The sequence below is a fragment of the Ochotona princeps genome, unplaced genomic scaffold (genome assembly GCF_030435755.1).
Source record: "Ochotona princeps isolate mOchPri1 unplaced genomic scaffold, mOchPri1.hap1 HAP1_SCAFFOLD_1989, whole genome shotgun sequence".
NCBI lineage: Eukaryota > Metazoa > Chordata > Mammalia > Lagomorpha > Ochotonidae > Ochotona > Ochotona princeps.
In genome coordinates, this window is record NW_026697515.1 from 1 (window position 1) to 16,767 (window position 16,767).

Below are 16,767 nucleotides of genomic sequence, written 5' to 3' on the forward strand. Positions count from 1 at the left end.
GGCCCTGCCCAACAGTGCGCCTCGACCAATCGGCGACCCGGTGGGGCCGTCCCGGCAGGCGCCTTCAGCCAATGAGAAGCGCCGTCCCGCCCAAGCTGTGTCCTCGCGAGCGCGTGAGTGGCGGGCGGCAGGGCGAGCGCGTCACGGAGCCCGAAGCCTATGGTCGAGCGGCAGACCCTCGCGAAGCCAATGAGCGGCGGCGCGGCGCCGTCCATCACAGAGAGCTAGGCCAATGAGCGGCGAGCTGCGGGGGCGTCACGGACAGCAGCAGCGGACTCGGGGCTGAGGTTCCCGGGCGGGCAGGCAGGCGGGCAGGCGGGCAGGCAGGCGGGCGGGCGGGCGCGGAGAGACGCGGGAAGCAGGGGCTGGGCGGGGGTCGCGGCGCCGCAGCCAGCGCAGCCAGCCCGAGGGGGGCCGCCGCTGCCGCCGCCCAGCGCGCTCCGGGGCCCCTTGGTGGCCGCCAGGCACCCGCCGCACCGCAGCTCCGGGCCCCGGCCGACGCCGCCGCCGCCGCTGCCGCCGCCGCGATGGGCAACGCCGCCGCCGCCAAGAAGGGCAGCGAGCAGGAGAGCGGTGAGTGCCCGGGCCTCCGGGACCCCGATCTCGGCCTCGCGCTGCCAGCCTGTCCACCCCCCCCCCACACCCCACGGCCTGTCCATCAATGCCTGGCCCCTCCCCCGCGGCGCCCCCCCCACACACACAGACAACCCCATTACTGTCCACCCTCGTTCAAGGCTGGGGCGCGAGGACACCCCGCCCCCCGGCACACACACACACACACACACGTGCCCACTTCGGGGCCCTGTGGCCACTGGCTGCCCCCCATGGCACAGATGCGCCCCCCCCACCCAGCTGTCACTGCCAACCAGGGCACGAAGGACCGCTGGGGGGACCCTGTCGCCACCCCACCCCCTTCCTGGCCTATCCGCCCCCCTCTCCCTCCTGGCTCACTCACCTGCACCCCTCCAGTGGCCCTGCCCGATCCTGACCCCCTCCTCCTCCCTGGGCCTGGCAGGGCCCTGGGGGGGGTGGTCTGTCAGCTTCCGGCCAGCAGGGACCTTGGCCTCTTGGTGACCACACCCCTCCCCCCTCCAGCCCCCGCCATCTTTCTCCTGCCCTTCGGCTTTTCACCTTAGGGTAGCCCCCACCCCCACGCTTGGCCTGGGGAAGAGGGGGCGCCGCCGGTGCTGGCCTCCACCCCTCGTTTGTGTCATCCTGCCACTGTGTGTCTGTACCGGGGCTGCCTCCTCGCAGCCAGCCAGGGACCGGGCCTGTGTGTGTGTGTGTGTGTGTGTGCGCGCGCGCGCGCGCCTGGCCAGGGAAGCAGGCTGTTTGTGACCCTTGAAAAAACGCTTCAGGGCTGGCAAAGCCAAGTTGGAGCTGGTCTTGGCTGGCATTCATTGCGGCTGTCTCCTGGGGTGGGGGGCGGGGGCTGCACCAGAGGTCCCCCCTCCTGCCCCCTGCTGTGTGGAGGGCCCCCCTCCATCAGTGTCCCAGGGGAGGGGACACCCCTGCTGCTTAGTCTTGGCCCTGGAGAGGAAGGATTTGGAGGGGTGGGGGCAGCCACCCGAGAAAATCCTGGGGTGCCATCAAGAGGGAGCCCATGGCGTCTCCCAGCTGCCAGGCCTTAGCCAGAGAGAAGCCCGTTTTATAACCCCCCTACTGTCACCGCTCACGGCCCAGACTCAGTGGGCCTGGAAACACCTTCCCAAGTTGGTCTGGAGCCCCCTCCCCAGTGTTGCCCCCACCCCGGCCCCCCTGGCGATGCAAGCTGGTCCAGGCGTGAAGTTGAACCTGTAGTAGGTAGCCTCACAGACAGGCGGGGGCCACGCCAGCCCTCCACTGGCCAGCTCTGGCTTCTGCTTGCCCGCTCCTCCGCCCTCTCCCCTTGGAAGCCACAGAGGGGGTTCAACATGAGCAGCAGCGTGGCCTGGCCTGGCCTGAGCAAGCTTCCGGACATGGCACCGATGGGGGGGACAGGGAGGCGAGCAGGTGCCTGTAGCTGAGTGTTTGATGACAAAGGAGCAAGGGGATAGTGTCCCTAAAAGGTCTCACCACGAGCTTGGAGGGGGCGCTGGGCAGAAGGGGAGGGGCCGGCGGGACCGCCCCCAGCAGGTGAGGCTCGGGCCCCACACCCCTCTCTCCCCCCCCCAGGCAGGAAGTAGAAGATGGAGGCTGCAGGCTATATATTGCAGTGCCCTGGCTGAAAAGTTGGGCAGATGACATAGCCCTGGAAAACCTTCAAGGCGGATCAAACACTTGTGCTGGGGCCCAGGAAGGAAGGGGGGGGGAGCCACACTGGCTTGGGTGGGGGGGTGGGCAGGGAGGAGGGAGAGTGATCGCAGGTTCCGGAAGTTCTCCTCCTGAGTGCGAGGCAGGCATGAGTGATGGCGGAGCGGGGCTGCCGTCCGCTGGGAGCGTAGGCCGTGCCGACCGAGGAGGTGGCGCTGGACGTCACCGCTCCCGGGACTTCTCAGGACAGGCTTAAAGCTGTGCTTGCCTAATGACTGTGACAAGGAGGACGCCCACGGAGGCAGGACCCAAACCCAGATCCGTCAACCTGCCGTGGGCCCCCTCGCAACGTCAGAGAGGCCCAGAGGTGGCCGTTTGTTCACCTGTATTTTCTTTTTCAAAGATTGATTGATTTTTTTTTATCATTGGAGAGGCAGATTTACAGGGAGGAGATACCGAGAACTTTCAGCCACTGGTTCGCTCCCCGAAATAGCCACAACAGCCAGAGCTTAGCAGATCCAAAGCCAGGAGCCAGGAACTACTTCCGGGTCTCCCAGGCACCTGCAGGGTCCCAAGGCTTTGGGCCGTCTTCTGCTGTCTTCCCAGGCCACAGGCAGGGAGCTGGGTGGGAAGTGGAGGAGCCGGGATTAGAACCAGTGCCCCTAAAGTAAGGAACATTGAACTCATTCCTATTCAAGAGAAAGCAGTAAGCTCAATGAAATCAGGGGTCGCTGTGTCCTCCTTGATGTCCCTCATTCCCGTCGGAATACGGCGTAGCTAGATGACTTCCGGTAGTCAACCCTGACCCACTCCCTCTCACCCTGGAAACACCCCCAAAAGCCTAGATACAACAAGAGAATGGGCCCTCTGGAGCCCAGCTGGGGCAGGGGCCAGAGCAGCAGGCAGCGCCGCCAGCAGGGGGCACTTGCATCTCCTGTGCCCTGGGCAGCGTCCCGACGCTGTGCCCCCGGGTGATCCGTCCCTGTGCAGTGTCAGAGGGCAACGGCGGCTGCGGGACCACCGTGCTGTGCGGCCAGACAGCGGTGTCTGTCTTAAAAAAAGAAAAGATTGATTTATTTTTATGGGAAAGATAGAGAGACAGAAAGATCTTCCATCCGCTGGTTCACTCCCCAATTGGTCGCAACGGCCAGAGCTGAGTCAATCCGAAGCCAGGAGCCAGGAGCTTCTTCCAGGTCTCCCACATGCGGGTGCAGGGTCCCAAGGCTTTGGGCCGTCCTCCACTGCTTTCCCAGGCCACAAGCAGGGAGCTGGATGGGAAGTAGGGCAGCCAGGACACGAACCAGTGTCCATTTGGGATCCCGGCCGATGCAAGGGGAGGGGTTCGCCACTAGGCTACCGCACCAGGCCTCCAAAGCAGGGGTTTCCAGTCACGTCGGGTGGTGTGCGTCACACATGTTCACATACACCCCAGGCCAGTCAGCCAGCAAGCGTGTTGACAGAAGCAGAGAGCTCTGGGCAGCCCTGCTCAGAACCCGGCCCCTCGCCCTGTCCTCTTTTAAAGCATCCCACCAGCTCCCTGGCGGGCAGTGCCGTCCCCCGGCCCGCGCTCCGGCCACCAAGCCCACGAGCCGCGTCTCCAAAGGACAGCCAAGCCCTGGCTTGGCAGGGGCCGAGCGGGGTGAGAAGAGAAAGGCTGACAGCCGTGGTCCCAGGGCACCCAGGGTTTGGAGGGCACCCACAGCCAAGTGGAACCCGGAGCTCGCCGTGCCCTGGGGAGGGGCGCAAGCAGGGACGGAGCTGCACGAGGGAGCCCACCTGCCCCCAGACGCCCAGAGCCAAGGTTCCAGCGCCCCCTCCCCCGCCGGCTCCGTGGTGGCAAGAGCTGTTACTCCAACTCCCTGCAGAAGCCCACAAGGCTCGGATGGCGCTGCGTGTCGGCAGTTGTACGAGTGCCCAAGAGGGTCCTGCCGACGCAGCGTTGCTGTTAGCCCAGTCCAGCTCTAAGGGCCGCCCCCGGAGGGCAGCCCTCGCTCTGCACCTGCCAACCTCCAACGGGCTGCCTCCTCTCCCTTCCCGCCCCGCGACTCCGCGGCTCCCCCTGCAGGCAGGGCTTATGGGACAGGCTGCCAGAAGGCTCGGACTGCAAGTCTCGTGAGCCTTCCCAGCCACCGTAGCTCAGATGCCCTGTGAGGAAGACTGAGTGATGGCTTCCAACCCCACTGATGGTGAGGCTGAGCCCTGTTGCTATAGCAACTCCCTGGGCACTCGCTGCCCCTCCAGGCCGGGAGGGGCTGCCCGGGGGTTAGGAGAGAGAGAGGAAGAGGACGAGGAAGGCAGACTGGCAGCCCCTGTTGAGACAACTGTTGGGGGGGGACTGGAGTTGGTCCATTTAGAGAAGGTGGAGGGGGCAGCCCGAGTGTTGGGGATCCGGGCCAGGCTGGAGAAGACGGGGTTCAGCCTAGGCCGCAGAGTTCCCAGGACCAACTGCCAAGTGTCGGAGAGGAGAGGGTCTTGCGGGGCAGGAGTGACCCCAGCCCACAGCTGCAGCACCCTGTCCAGCTGGACACGTGACCATGGCCACCCCACCTTTGCAGATGCGTTTCTAGATTTCAACCCTGGTGGTAGTGGGGGGGGAGCCCTGACTCAAAGCCAGAGCAGACTGCTGTGGCTGGCACCACCACCCCCTCCCATAGAAGATGGGGGCCGGGGGCACTTCCTGTTGCCATCAGCGTCCCCCCACCCAACCCTGGGCTGCGTGTTGGGTCGCGCTCTCTCTCCCAGAGACTGATCCCTCCTTTATGATTTAGGATCTGGAAAAAAGGAGGGAGATGGCAAAGCTGCCTTTCCCGCCCCCCCCCCCCCGCCAGCTGTTCGTTTCCGGTTTGGACTCTTCATGGCCGAGAGCCCAAGCCAAACGCTGGGCAAGGTTTGATAGGGCCCAAGGCCATCCGCCGCCGCTGTTCCCCTGTCCGTCCGCCCACCCGCCCCCGCGTGGGAGCAAGACAGCGCGTCCAAGGCGTCCGTGGTGGCTGGAGCCTCCCTGTCCCCACACACAGGGCCCCCTCCCGCCCAGCCTCTCCAGCTGTTGGTTCAGCTAATTATTGGAGGGGGAGGAGGAGGAGGAGGAGCCGGCTCTTGGGGCCTCTGAGGGTGGGGGAGACAGTGAGGAGGGTCTCTGCCTGTTGCCTGGGCCTAACTCGGTCCCCTCTGTGCCAGGGGCACTGCCTGGCCCCGGGGGTGGGGTAGGGGCTGTGATGGCGATGGCGCACCCACTTGAGGCAGGCAGAGCCCAGGGAGCCATGGGGTATCCCTGGAAGGGGAAGTGGGTGTCCAGCACCCCGCCCCATGAGCAGGCTGCTGGGTTGGGTGGCCAGGGACATCTCACCCCCACCACCACTCCCGAGTCTGTTCCGCCACTTCCTGCCAAGCGGAGCCAGTGGCCGCCAGGAGCCAGGAGCAGGTTACCTTTAAGCGCTTCCCTGGCAACCAGCTCCTCCTCCCAAGTCCATCCGCCCCCCAGAGGCCTTGGCTAAGCCGGGGGAGAGGGAGGCCAGGGCTGCGCGGGGATGCAACTGCGGTCCAACAGCCAGGATGGGGACCCTGAGGTCACCTTCCAGCTGTGGCTGCAGCTGCTGCTCTGGGCGCACCTGGCCATCCGCCTGCTGAGCTGCCTGCGCAGCACCTTCCAGTGGGGTAGGGGGCAGCAGCCTAAGCCACAGCCCGAAGGCTGAACTGAGAGCCCCCCCTACACACCCTGCGCTCTGCCTCCCCACCCTGGCCCCACATCACCCCATCCCACCACTCCTTCCGGATCCCCACCCCGCTCCATTCTACCCTCTGCTACAAGATAGAAGTGGAGGTGAGTGGGGGAAGGGCGCCCTGGCTGAGGTCCGCTCCCCCAAGATTCCTCCTTATCTGCCGGCACTGCCCCCAGCCCCACACTGGGCATCAAGTCCACACCAGCGCTGGGCTCCTCCTCCTCCCTCCTCCTCTTGCACCTTGCAAGGCCACCGAAGGGCTGCGTTGGGGACAGCAGGTGGAGGAGGAGGTGCCACACACACACACCCGAGGAAGGCTTTTTGTGGTTGGGGCGCTGAGGGGACAGATTGGGGACAGTGGCGGTATGATGCCTGCCCAAGAACCAGCGTGGGATCCCCTGCAGGCTGGTGATGGACAAGCTCAGGATGCGGAAGGATGGTGGGGTTGGGGTGAGTTCTGGGTGGCCATTTTCACCCATGTACATTGGGGGCCTGAGGACAGCTCTGTCACAGGCCACCCCAAGGCACTGTGGCCAGTGGCAAAACCAGGGACCAAGTTGCTTACAAAGTGGCTGAACTCCTGTGTGTGTGACGGAGGTTGGGGGGGTTGGGCAAGTGGTCAGTCTTCTAATCTGTGCAATGGGAAGAAAAACTAGCTCCCACCCTCCTGGGTGAGAATCCAGCATGGGCCAGTGGGATAGTGGCACCTGAAGGTGTTACGGGGCGGGGATGAATCAAGCCGCCTGCGGGTAACGAGCTGGCTTCCCCCCGCCCATTCCCTATTTTCTGTCTCCGCGTTGATACTACGAAAAACTTACAATGAATAAGCGATGTGTAGGTCATACTGGTTATACCCAACCTCCTTTTCCAAAGTAGGGGCCGGGTCACCTCCCCTGCTTTTAAGGTGATATCACCGCTCTCCCACACCACAGATAAGGCAAATGGAGGCCCTGAGAGGTCGCTCTCAGTGGCCCCAGATTGGTCCAAGCCAGAGCCCAGGCCTGGAGCTGCTAGACAACAGTAACCCATTTGGAAGCCTAAAAAAGGTGGCCAGGCCCACCAGGACAGTCTTCCGTCACCAACTGGATGGTGACACTGGCCTTGAGGTGTCCCCCTCCCGTCTCCTGGAGGGGCAGGCACTGGGCCAGGCTTCTCTTGGAACCAGCTCCAGGGGCCAAGAGGGCCAGCTGGGGGCCAGGACGACAGCTGAAGGCCCCCAAGGGCAGCCGAGCCCGGGAGGCCTCCGTTCCGGGCCCAGCCTCCCCAGAGAGGGGGGCCTGAAGGAACGGCCAAGGCTATAAATACCGCGTCGGGCGTGGGCCCTGGCCCAGGAATGCCGGGCAGCGCGGGGGCAGGCCGGCCCGGGTGCCTGCCCCCTCCAGAGCCTCCCAGATCCTGCTTTCAAACCCCTTGTGTCTTTTAAGGGGTGGAAGTGGGTGTCCCAGGGCAGCGCAAAGGCAGTAGGTAGACAGAGGGGCCGCAGCATCACGTTGAGACAGTGGTCACACCCACTTTCCACCAGTGGACGTCTTGCCCTTCCCAGTAATAAAGGCTTCTGGAGAGAGGGGTAGGGAGTTGGGAGAAGTGTCCTAGTCTAACCTGGGCCCTTCTCATTTCAGTGAAAGAGTTCTTAGCCAAAGCCAAAGAAGATTTCCTTAAAAAATGGGAAAATCCCGCACAGGTAAGTCCACCCACCCCAAGGCTCAGGGCCCTGCGGGGAAGGGCGGGGCAGTGGAGCCGGGGCCCAGGGCTAGCCACCCACGGGGCACCTGACTGTCCACCGTTGCCAGCCTGCAAGCCGGGGCCCCTACTCTGCTTGTGCCTGCCCCCCCACCCCACGCAGCTGCCGGCAGCTCCCGGGCCCCGGGCCAGGGCCAGATCTGGCCCCTGCCACCCGCCCGCCTGCAGGAATGCACCCTCCACCATCTTGGTTTCCCACCCTTGTCATCCTCTGCCCCCTGCCCCTGCCCGCAAAGCCCCTGACCTGTGCGTCACTCCTTGCTCCCCAGAACACAGCCCAATTGGATCACTTTGAACGCATCAAGACCCTTGGCACTGGCTCCTTTGGCCGTGTGATGCTGGTCAAACACAAGGAGACCGGGAACCACTATGCCATGAAGATACTTGACAAACAGAAGGTGAGCCCCCGCACCAGAAACCCCCGACACACACCAGGGCGGCTTGGCTTCCTGCTGATTCCCCACCCCAGGCTTCCGAAAGAAATGTTCTAGAAAGTTCCATGAGGCCAAAGATAGCGTTAGGCACACTATGAGGCTGGATAAGACTTTGCTACAAGGGACCCAGTGAGCTGCAGATTTGGCAGCAGGGGGTTCCGCCCATGGCGATGGTAGGTACCCTGAGCCAGGCCCCAACACCCAAACCACTCTCATGGACTGAGGCCAAGGCTGAGGGCGAGCTGGAGCATCCCGCCCCTGCCCCTCAGCTCTGTCAAGGTCTCCCACGTGGGAGGCAGGGACCCCAGCCCTTGAGCCCTGCTGCCTCCCAAGGTGAGCTGGGGTCGGGAACTGAGCTGAGAATCGAACCCAGGCTCCTGGACGTGCGATGTGGGTGTGCCGAACTCCCACCACCACCCGTCTCGGGAGGGGAGGGGTGTACCGTTTCTGAGACCCCCACCACTGTACTGCAGCTCACTGTCCACCGGAAAGGGAAGCCGAGCCTCCCACGTGATGCCAGACTTTCTAGCCGCCTCGTGGACAGTAGGAAGAGAAGTCGGCGGCTCCTTTGAGCAGCGTGGGTGCAGCCGCCAGCACCGCTGGCTTGTAGTGCCGATAACCCACGTGAACACTTCCCTCAGCTGGCCCGCTTCCGACCCAGCTCCCCGCTGGCGCGCCTGGGAAGGCAGCAGCACATGGCCCAAGTGTTGGGGTGTCTTCCGGCTTCCGCCCAGGCCAGGCCAGCCCTGGCTGTTGTCATCATCTGGGGAGTGAATCAGCAGATGGAAGATCACTCCTCCCTTCCTTCTATCACTGCTTTTCAAATAAGAATGTGGTTTTTTTTTAGTTAAAAATAAGTTAAATTAAAAAAATAAATTCATCTTAACATGCTTTAATTATGTCAGAAGACAACTTTAATTTTTTTTAAGATGTATTTATTTTTAGTGGAAAGTGAGATTTACAGAGACGAGAGACAGACAGCTCTTCCATGCACTGGTTCACTCCCCAAGTGGCCGCAAAGGCCAGAGCTGAGCTGATCCAAAGCCAGGAGCCAGCAGCTTCTTCTGGGTCTCCCACGCGGGTGCAGGGTCCCAAGGCTCTGGGCCGTCCTCCACTGCTTTCCCAGGCCACAGGCAGGGAGCTGGATGGGAAGTGTGCCAGGCCACCCTTGTCTTTTATTATTATTATTATTATTATTATTATTACTATTCAGGATTTCACCTTAGCTGTCCCTTCTCCCCAGACCTCAACAGGGTGCCATCTGGGGTCCCCCAGCTCCCTAACACTCCCCGCCGCCCCCATCCCAGCTCTGCGCTCCTGGTGCTGCGCCTCCCGCGGGCTCCCAGCTAACCAGGTCCCGCTCCGCAGGTGGTGAAGCTGAAACAGATCGAGCACACCCTGAATGAGAAACGCATCTTGCAGGCCGTGAACTTCCCCTTCCTCGTCAAACTTGAGTTCTCCTTCAAGGTGCGGCGGGGGTGGGGCGAGCAAGTGGGAACCAGCCTCTCCCCCCAGCCTCGCTGTTGTCCCCTGGAAGATGGGGAAATTGCTGTGGTCACCCCTCCTGGAGGGGTGAGGCCGGCAGGGCCAGTGTCACAGCTGGGGGAGGGGGTGGAGGTGTGTGACCCCGGCAGTCAGTCCCAAAAGCCTGTGGTCACAGGGGCTAGGCCACAGCCATCTCGGAACTTATCCTATACGTGTATATATGATTATTATTTTTTAACAAAGGGTCTTCGTTATTTGTATTTGAGGTCCAGCAAATACCACTGCCCACCCTGCTCCCATTTGGCTCTGACCAAGGGAAGCCTTGCTCTGTCTCCCAAGACGGAAATACCCACCATAGATGGCTCTGTCCTGCAGGGGCCAGCTTCCCAGCGGGCAGGGCATTGGCTTGAATTGGCCCCTGTACTTGCCTGGCACCTGTGCCCACCCCCAAAGGCCATAAGGGTCCGGGACTGGGCCTGCCTGGTGAGCCCATGCCTCCCCCCGACAGGACAACTCCAACTTGTACATGGTCATGGAGTACGTGCCCGGAGGAGAGATGTTCTCCCACCTTCGGCGGATTGGAAGGTTCAGGTAAGCGGCCAGTCAGCATGGGGGACCAGGCGGGGAAGGGCCGCGGGCTGCAGGCGGCACACCAGGACACGCATGTGGGCACTCCTGACACTCATGGATTTGTTTGTTTTCTTCTCTTCTCGTTGGGGAATTCAGCTTGGCAACCTAGATGTCACACAACACTCTGTTAGAAATACCGCATCAGTGTTTTTAACATTAACCACCCCTGGGCCTGGCGTGGCGCTCTGGTGCCTGGGGTCCTCACCTTGCATGTGGCGGGATCCCACATGGGCACTGCTTTGTGTCCCGGCTGCTCCACTTCCCATCCAGCTCCCTGCCTGTGGCCTGGGAAAGCAGTGGAGGACGGCCCAAAGCCTTAGGACCCTGCACCTGCGTGGGAGACTCAGAAGAGGCTCCTGGCTCCTGGCTTTGGATGGGCTCAGCTCTAGCCATTGCCAGCCACTTGGGGAGTGGACCAACAGATGGAAGATCTTTCTGTCTCTCCTTCTCTCTGTAAACCTGACCTCCCAATCAAAAAAAAATAAGTTAATAGTAAAAAGGATGGAAAATTTATTTAAAAAAATTTTTTTTTTACCCTTAAAATTGTATTTATCTGAAAGGCAGAGTAATGCGACAGAGAGAAAAAGAAAGAATAAAAAGAGAAAGAGCCGAGCCGATCCAGAGCCAGGAGCCAGCAGCTTCCTCCGGGTCTCCTACGCGGGTGCAGGGTCCCAAGGCTTTGGGCCGTCCTCCGCTGCCTTCCCAGGCCACAGGCAGGGAGCTGGATGGGAAGTGGAGCTGCCGGTACACGAACCGGTGCCCGTGTGGGAAATGCCAGGCTTGCAGGCAGTGGCAACAAACCAGTGCCCGTGTGGGAAATGCCAGGCTTGCAGGCAGTGGTAACAAGCCAGTGCCCTGCCTTTCTATGATAGATTTTGAACAGCTTACTTTCATTTTGGCGTCGGCTTTGTGGCACAGTGGCTCGAGTGGCTACCTCCGACACGAGCCCCGGCTGCTCCACTTCCCGTCCAGCTGCCTGCTGCTGCACCTGTTTGGGCCCCTGCCCCCCGTGGGAGAGCGGGAGGATGCGCCCGGCCCTGCTGCTGCGGGCATTTGTGGAGATAAGCCACAGATGATCTCTCTCTCTCTCTCTCTCTCTGACTTTCAAACACGGGCAACTCCTTAAGAATACAATTTTCTATTTGATTTGAAAGGCAGATTAGAAAGATGGAGAAAGATCTTTCATTTGTTCTTTCATTCCGCCCAGCGGTGGCCGGAGCCTGGAACTCCATCCTGGTCTCCCATGTGGGCAACAGGGACCCCAGCCACTTGAGCCTCCGCCTGCTGCCTCCCGCGGGCTCAAAGAGCGGAGCCAGGACTCTAAACTCCGATGTGGGGTACGGGTGGCCCAGGCAGCCCCAGCCCTGCTCCAGCCTCTCACCTTGACCGCGCCCCTGCCCCCTCTGCTTGTCCTGCCAGCGAACCCCACGCTCGGTTCTACGCGGCCCAGATCGTGCTCACCTTCGAGTACCTGCACTCGCTTGATCTCATCTACCGGGACCTCAAGCCCGAGAACCTCCTCATTGACCAGCAGGGCTACATCCAGGTGCTCCCCACAACCCCGGGGAGGGCGCGGGAGGCAGGCGGCACCCACCCGGCAGCACCCAACCCCCTGTCCTTACCCCCACCCCCACCCGCAGGTGACAGATTTCGGTTTCGCCAAGCGCGTCAAGGGACGCACCTGGACCCTGTGCGGGACCCCCGAATACTTGGCCCCCGAGATCATCTTGAGCAAAGTAGGTTTCCAGTCCCCACCCCTGCTGCTGCTGCGCCCTGCCCCGCAGGCCCGTGCCCTCCTCTTCCTCCTCACGCCCGCTCTCGCTGCAGGGCTACAACAAGGCCGTGGACTGGTGGGCTCTGGGCGTGCTGATCTATGAGATGGCGGCCGGCTACCCCCCGTTCTTCGCTGACCAGCCCATCCAGATCTACGAGAAGATCGTCTCCGGGAAGGTGAGCTGCAGCCCTCCGCCCCAGCTCGCCCCCCGACTCTGGGCCCTGCCAGGCCTCTCCCTGCCCCAGGAGGCCCTCCTTGCCTTTCTGTCCCCTTGTAATGGGAGTGTTCACCGGTCTCGTGGCAGACTGGGTGCACTTGTCTTTTAGAAAACAAACAGATATATTTATTTACTCAAAAGACACATTTGAAAGTACACAGATTTTTCCAGCTGCCAGCCTACGCTGGCTTACTTCCTAAGGGGGCCATGAGCAATAAGGCCAGAGCGGGGGGAGGTAGGCCAAAGCCGTCCGGGGTCTCCCACCTGGCGGGCAGGGGCCCGGGGGGCGTCAGCAGGGAGCTGGATGGGAAGGAGAATATCCGGGACTCGAACCTGCGCCCCCAGGTAGTACTGGTGTGGCAAATAGTGGCTAGAGCCCCCACTAAGCACTGGGCCCATCCAGGCTCGCTTCCTGTCCCAGTCCCCCCCGACTCAGGGCTCCTGCTCCAAGCCCCACGCTCTCCCTGTGGGGGTGGTGTCCACACGACAGCGGAGGCTGTGTGTCAGCTCACAGCTCACAGCATAGGCAGTCCATGGAAGAACTGTCCTCCTCTACCGCCCATCATCCCGCCCCCTCTGAGCCTCAACATCCGCACCTGGGAGCTGGCTTGACAGCCGACTGCCTCTCAGGGGCTGGACCATTAGCTTCCCTTGTGCTGTGGTGCAGTGGGTTAAACCTTGGGCTACAGCGCCCTTCATCCCATAAGGACACCAGTTCGAATCCCAGCTGCTCCAGTTGCCATCCAGCTCTCTGCTAACGTGTCTGGCAAAGCAGAGGAAGATGGCTGCAGGCTTGGACCCAGCACACACACCTGGGAGACCCAGAAGCAGCTCTGGCTCCTGGTTTCAGCTTGGTCCACGGAAGCCATTTGGAGAATGAACCAGCCATTGGAATAGCTCCCCTCTCTCTCCTTCTCTCTCTGTCTCTCAAATTAAAAATAATAAATAAGAAATTGGGACGGGGTACCATGAACCCATAGAAGTTGTCCCGGGAGGGACAGCCCACAGTGGGAGGAAGAGGGAGGGGGCGGGAGGAGCCCAGCCCCCTTCTGGTAGCATTTCCAGTTCTCACGCGGCCTCTGCAGTATGTCCTCTCTTGAGCGAACCTAAGGACATCTGCCCTTTGTCTTAGAGTGGCCGGCACAGGCCCAGAGAGGTTAAAGGCCCCAGCCAAGGTCACACAGATCGTCAGGGGCAGAGCAGGGACCTGAAGCTGGATCTTTGGGCTGTGGTGAGTCTGGGGGGAAGCTTTCCGAGGACAGAGAGAGAGAGAGAGAGGGAGTTCCCACAGCCAGAAGATCCTTACAAAACCCTCAGCCCCCAGTGGCAGCCAAGAGGAAGCTGACCCAGGTCTGAACTGGCTCATTGAAGCCACCGGGAGGAGCTGCCTTCCTTCCCAGCCTCGCTTTCCCTCTCTGTGGAATGGGATGAGTCAGCACCCCGGGGCATCCCTTCTCCAGCGCCACCGCCCAGTCACCCGCCCCTCCCCTGCCCCCAGCCTCCCCGAGGGAGTAACTCCAGCAGCGTGGACTTAGGTGCCAGGGAAGGGTGGAGGTGAGGGTTGAAGAGCAGAGACATGGACAGACAGGGAGAGGGTCTCCCACCTGCCGGTTCACTCCGCAAATAGCCATGACCGCCACGGCTGGGCCAGGCCAGAGGCAGGAGCCAAGAGCGCCTTCGGGGCCTCCCAGGTGAGCCGCAAGGCCTCGACCACCTGGGCCATCGCCTGCACCTCCCAGGGAGGTTGGAGTCAGAGCTGGGAACCCCGACAGTGTGGCGCGGAAGGTGGGCGTCCCGGGAGCTGTTGTGGCGGGGTGCCGGCAGGGCTGCCGGGTGAGCACGCAGCCCCCCCACCCCACCCCTTTCTGTCCAGGTACGGTTCCCGTCTCACTTCAGCTCCGACCTGAAGGACCTGCTGCGGAACCTGCTGCAGGTGGACCTCACCAAGCGCTTTGGGAACCTCAAGAACGGGGTCAGCGACATCAAGAACCACAAGTGGTTTGCTACGACCGACTGGATCGCCATCTACCAGAGGAAGGTGGGCAGCCCCGCGCCCGGGCATGCCACGGGAGGGGAGAACCACCTCCCGTGTGTGCAGCCTCAAGCAAGCCCAGAAAGATAAATAATAAACAGGGGTTCTGCAGCCACCCGGCCCCTCCCCCACGGCCCGGGACAGGGCGTGAGTCGGACTGGGAGGTCCTCCCTGCTTGCTGGGGCGGCCCGAGGTCCCAGCCAACACCTGGGGAATGTTAGGCCATTCACGTTTGTTGTTGTTGTCAGGGACCCTGACTGCTGAGGTGGGTCTCGGTTCCCTCTCCTCCCTCTCCAGGTGGAAGCTCCCTTCATACCAAAGTTCAAAGGCCCGGGGGACACTAGCAACTTTGACGACTACGAGGAGGAGGAGATCCGGGTTTCCATCACTGAGAAGTGCGGCAAGGAGTTCACCGAGTTTTAGGGGTGGGCCTGTGCCCCCTGGGTTTTCTTTTTTCTTTTCGTTCTTTTTTTTTTTTTTTTCTTTTCCTTTGGCGGGGGGATGGTGGGAGGACTGAACAGCCAGAGGGCCCCAGAGTTCCTTGCCTCTAACTTCACCCCCGCTCCACCCCACCCTCCTGCCCCCACCTAGCCCACTGTGGCCTGTTGGAAAGGAGTCCCTCACCACCAGCACGACGGGGTCTCTCGCTGGTGTGTCCAGGGGCAGGGTGCAGAAGCAGCCCACCTCCCACCCCGACTTAACCCTGGGTCCCCCACACTCCCCGTCCCTGTACCCACCCCACCACCCCCACAGCCTTAAGGGCGATGGGCGCAGACGCGGGCTTCCCCTCGGACCCATCTCCTCAAGGGAAGATTTTTACTGACCTGTTCAGCCGGAGTTCTTGCTACGATTTTTTTTTTTTCTTTCTTTCTCTCTCTCTTTTTTTCTTTTTGGTTAAAGAAACGATTTAAAATCTTATTTAAGGCCCACCAGTGCCTCCCACACCCCAACCGCCCTCCCTGCCAAGTCTGTTACCACACAAGGCTGTCTCCCTCTGGGGCCTGCCCAGGGGCTCGGCCCCTCCAGCGAGCCCCTACTGTCCTCCCCAACACACCTCTCTCTTCTCGCCCCACCCCCAAAAACCTTGGGCTTTAGGACAAATCAGAACCCTCTCTCTGTCAAAGAGGTGTCTCCCCCACAAAAGAGAAAAAACAAACAAACAAAAAAAAGAAAGCCAGCCCAGGGTCCCTCTGAATTTTATTCTCAGCTAGAATTTTGAAGTCCCCGTCTCTTTGCAAAGAAGCGGCGACGGCCTCCCCCCCCACCCGTCCCCTGGTCCAGCGTTCAAGGCCAGGGTCCCCGAGTGGGAGGGGCCGCCCCTTGTACTCACCCAGCAGCTTGTGGCACAGCCCGCCACCTTCCCCCCTACCATATCGGGCACCCCTTCTCTAGCTTAGCTGTCGGCTGTCCATCACCCCTTCTCCCCGCCTCCCCCAGTCTGATCTGTGCTTTTTCTCTTCTTAAAGTGGGGAGCAACGGGGGAGGGGAGGAGCCGTCCCACTCGCACCCCCTGCCACCCTGGTCCTCTCCTAACTGCTCCCCAGCCCCGGGAGGAGCGGCCAGGCCTGGGGTGGGGGGCCCCCCGGGGAGGCGATTCAACCTGTGTGCCGCGAAAGAAAGACTTCCTCTTGAAGAGTGTGCTGTTGTAAACATATTTGAAAACTATTACCAATAAAGTTTTGTTTAAAAAAAAAAGTGTCGCTGGCGTTCCCGACTTCTGGTCACCCACCCACATGTCCCTGGACGCGAGGCTTGGGGAGGAGGGGGGCCCTCGGAATACCCCCCCACCCCCCAGCAGGCAGGCTGATGGGGAACTGGCCGGGAATCCACGGAAAACCGGGGTTCGCCGGAATCGCGCCCCTCCTCCTCGCCCAGCACGCGAACCGTGCCCTTTGACCCCAGGTACGGGGTCCCCAAAGCTGCGGGCGGCCCCTGTGCGTCCAGCCCGGGTCCGAGAGGGCGCTCTCGGCGGAGGCGGGAGCCGACGCGCCGGGAGGCCGAGCGGCCGCGGGGGCGGAAGCGGAGGGCGGGGAGCCGGTGCGCGCCCCCTCCCCGCACCCTCGGCGTGGGGCGGGGGCGGCGGCTGAGCGCGCAGCGGCCCCGGCCGGGCGAGTTCCCGGTAAGTGCGGTCCCGAGAGCGGAGCGCGCCGGGGAAGGCGTGGAGAGGGGGGCTGGGCGCCGGGGACGTCTGGGTCCCGCGCCCAATGGCTGGAGGGCGGCCGAGCGCCGCCCGCCGCCCGCCCGCCCCCTCTCCCCTCCCCCTCCCCCGGCGCTCCCCGCCCCCGCCCCGGCGCCAACTCCGCGGCGCCTCCTTAAAAAGCGCGCGGGAGTTGTAAGGGGGGGCCGGAGCGAGTCGGAGTGAGCGCGAGAGCGCAGGGTAAAAAAAAAAAAAAAAAAAAAAAAAAAATTAAAAAAAAAAAAGGGGGCGGGCGGGGGGCCCCGGGCTCCACCTTAAAAGCGGGCGCGTGGGGGTGGGAGGAAGGCGGGCGGCGGGGAGGAGGAGG

The 16,767-nt window shown here is 62.2% G+C and overlaps 1 protein-coding gene across 3 annotated transcripts; it reads left to right on the forward strand.

The window, feature by feature from the left end:
- The first annotated feature begins 282 nt into the window (after positions 1 to 282).
- On the forward strand, positions 283 to 14,833 carry PRKACA (protein kinase cAMP-activated catalytic subunit alpha). 3 transcript variants are annotated; one of them, XM_058659651.1, is made up of 10 exons: positions 283 to 573; positions 7,571 to 7,632; positions 7,961 to 8,089; positions 9,494 to 9,592; positions 10,119 to 10,201; positions 11,660 to 11,786; positions 11,881 to 11,976; positions 12,068 to 12,190; positions 14,105 to 14,269; positions 14,561 to 14,833. In XM_058659651.1, exons 1-10 carry the CDS (start codon positions 528 to 530, stop codon positions 14,684 to 14,686), a joined length of 1,056 nt encoding a protein of 351 aa, XP_058515634.1. In that variant the 5' UTR covers positions 283 to 527; the 3' UTR covers positions 14,687 to 14,833. The 3 variants fall into 3 exon arrangements, with proteins under 3 accessions (XP_058515634.1, XP_058515635.1, XP_058515633.1); XM_058659652.1 differs by lacking the exon at positions 283 to 573 and adding an exon at positions 4,220 to 4,418; XM_058659650.1 differs by lacking the exon at positions 283 to 573 and adding an exon at positions 6,275 to 6,401.
- Positions 14,834 to 16,767: the final 1,934 nt, after the last annotated feature.

Bases quoted from the DNA above. Each gene is read 5' to 3' on its own strand.
- PRKACA (XM_058659650.1), top strand. From the start codon at position 6,317: ATGATGCCTGCCCAAGAACCAGCGTGGGATCCCCTGCAGGCTGGTGAT. The intron at 9,593-10,118 runs GTGCGGCGGGGG...TCCCCCCGACAG, and splicing joins AACTTGAGTTCTCCTTCAAG to GACAACTCCAACTTGTACAT. The intron at 12,191-14,104 runs GTGAGCTGCAGC...CTTTCTGTCCAG, and splicing joins AGAAGATCGTCTCCGGGAAG to GTACGGTTCCCGTCTCACTT.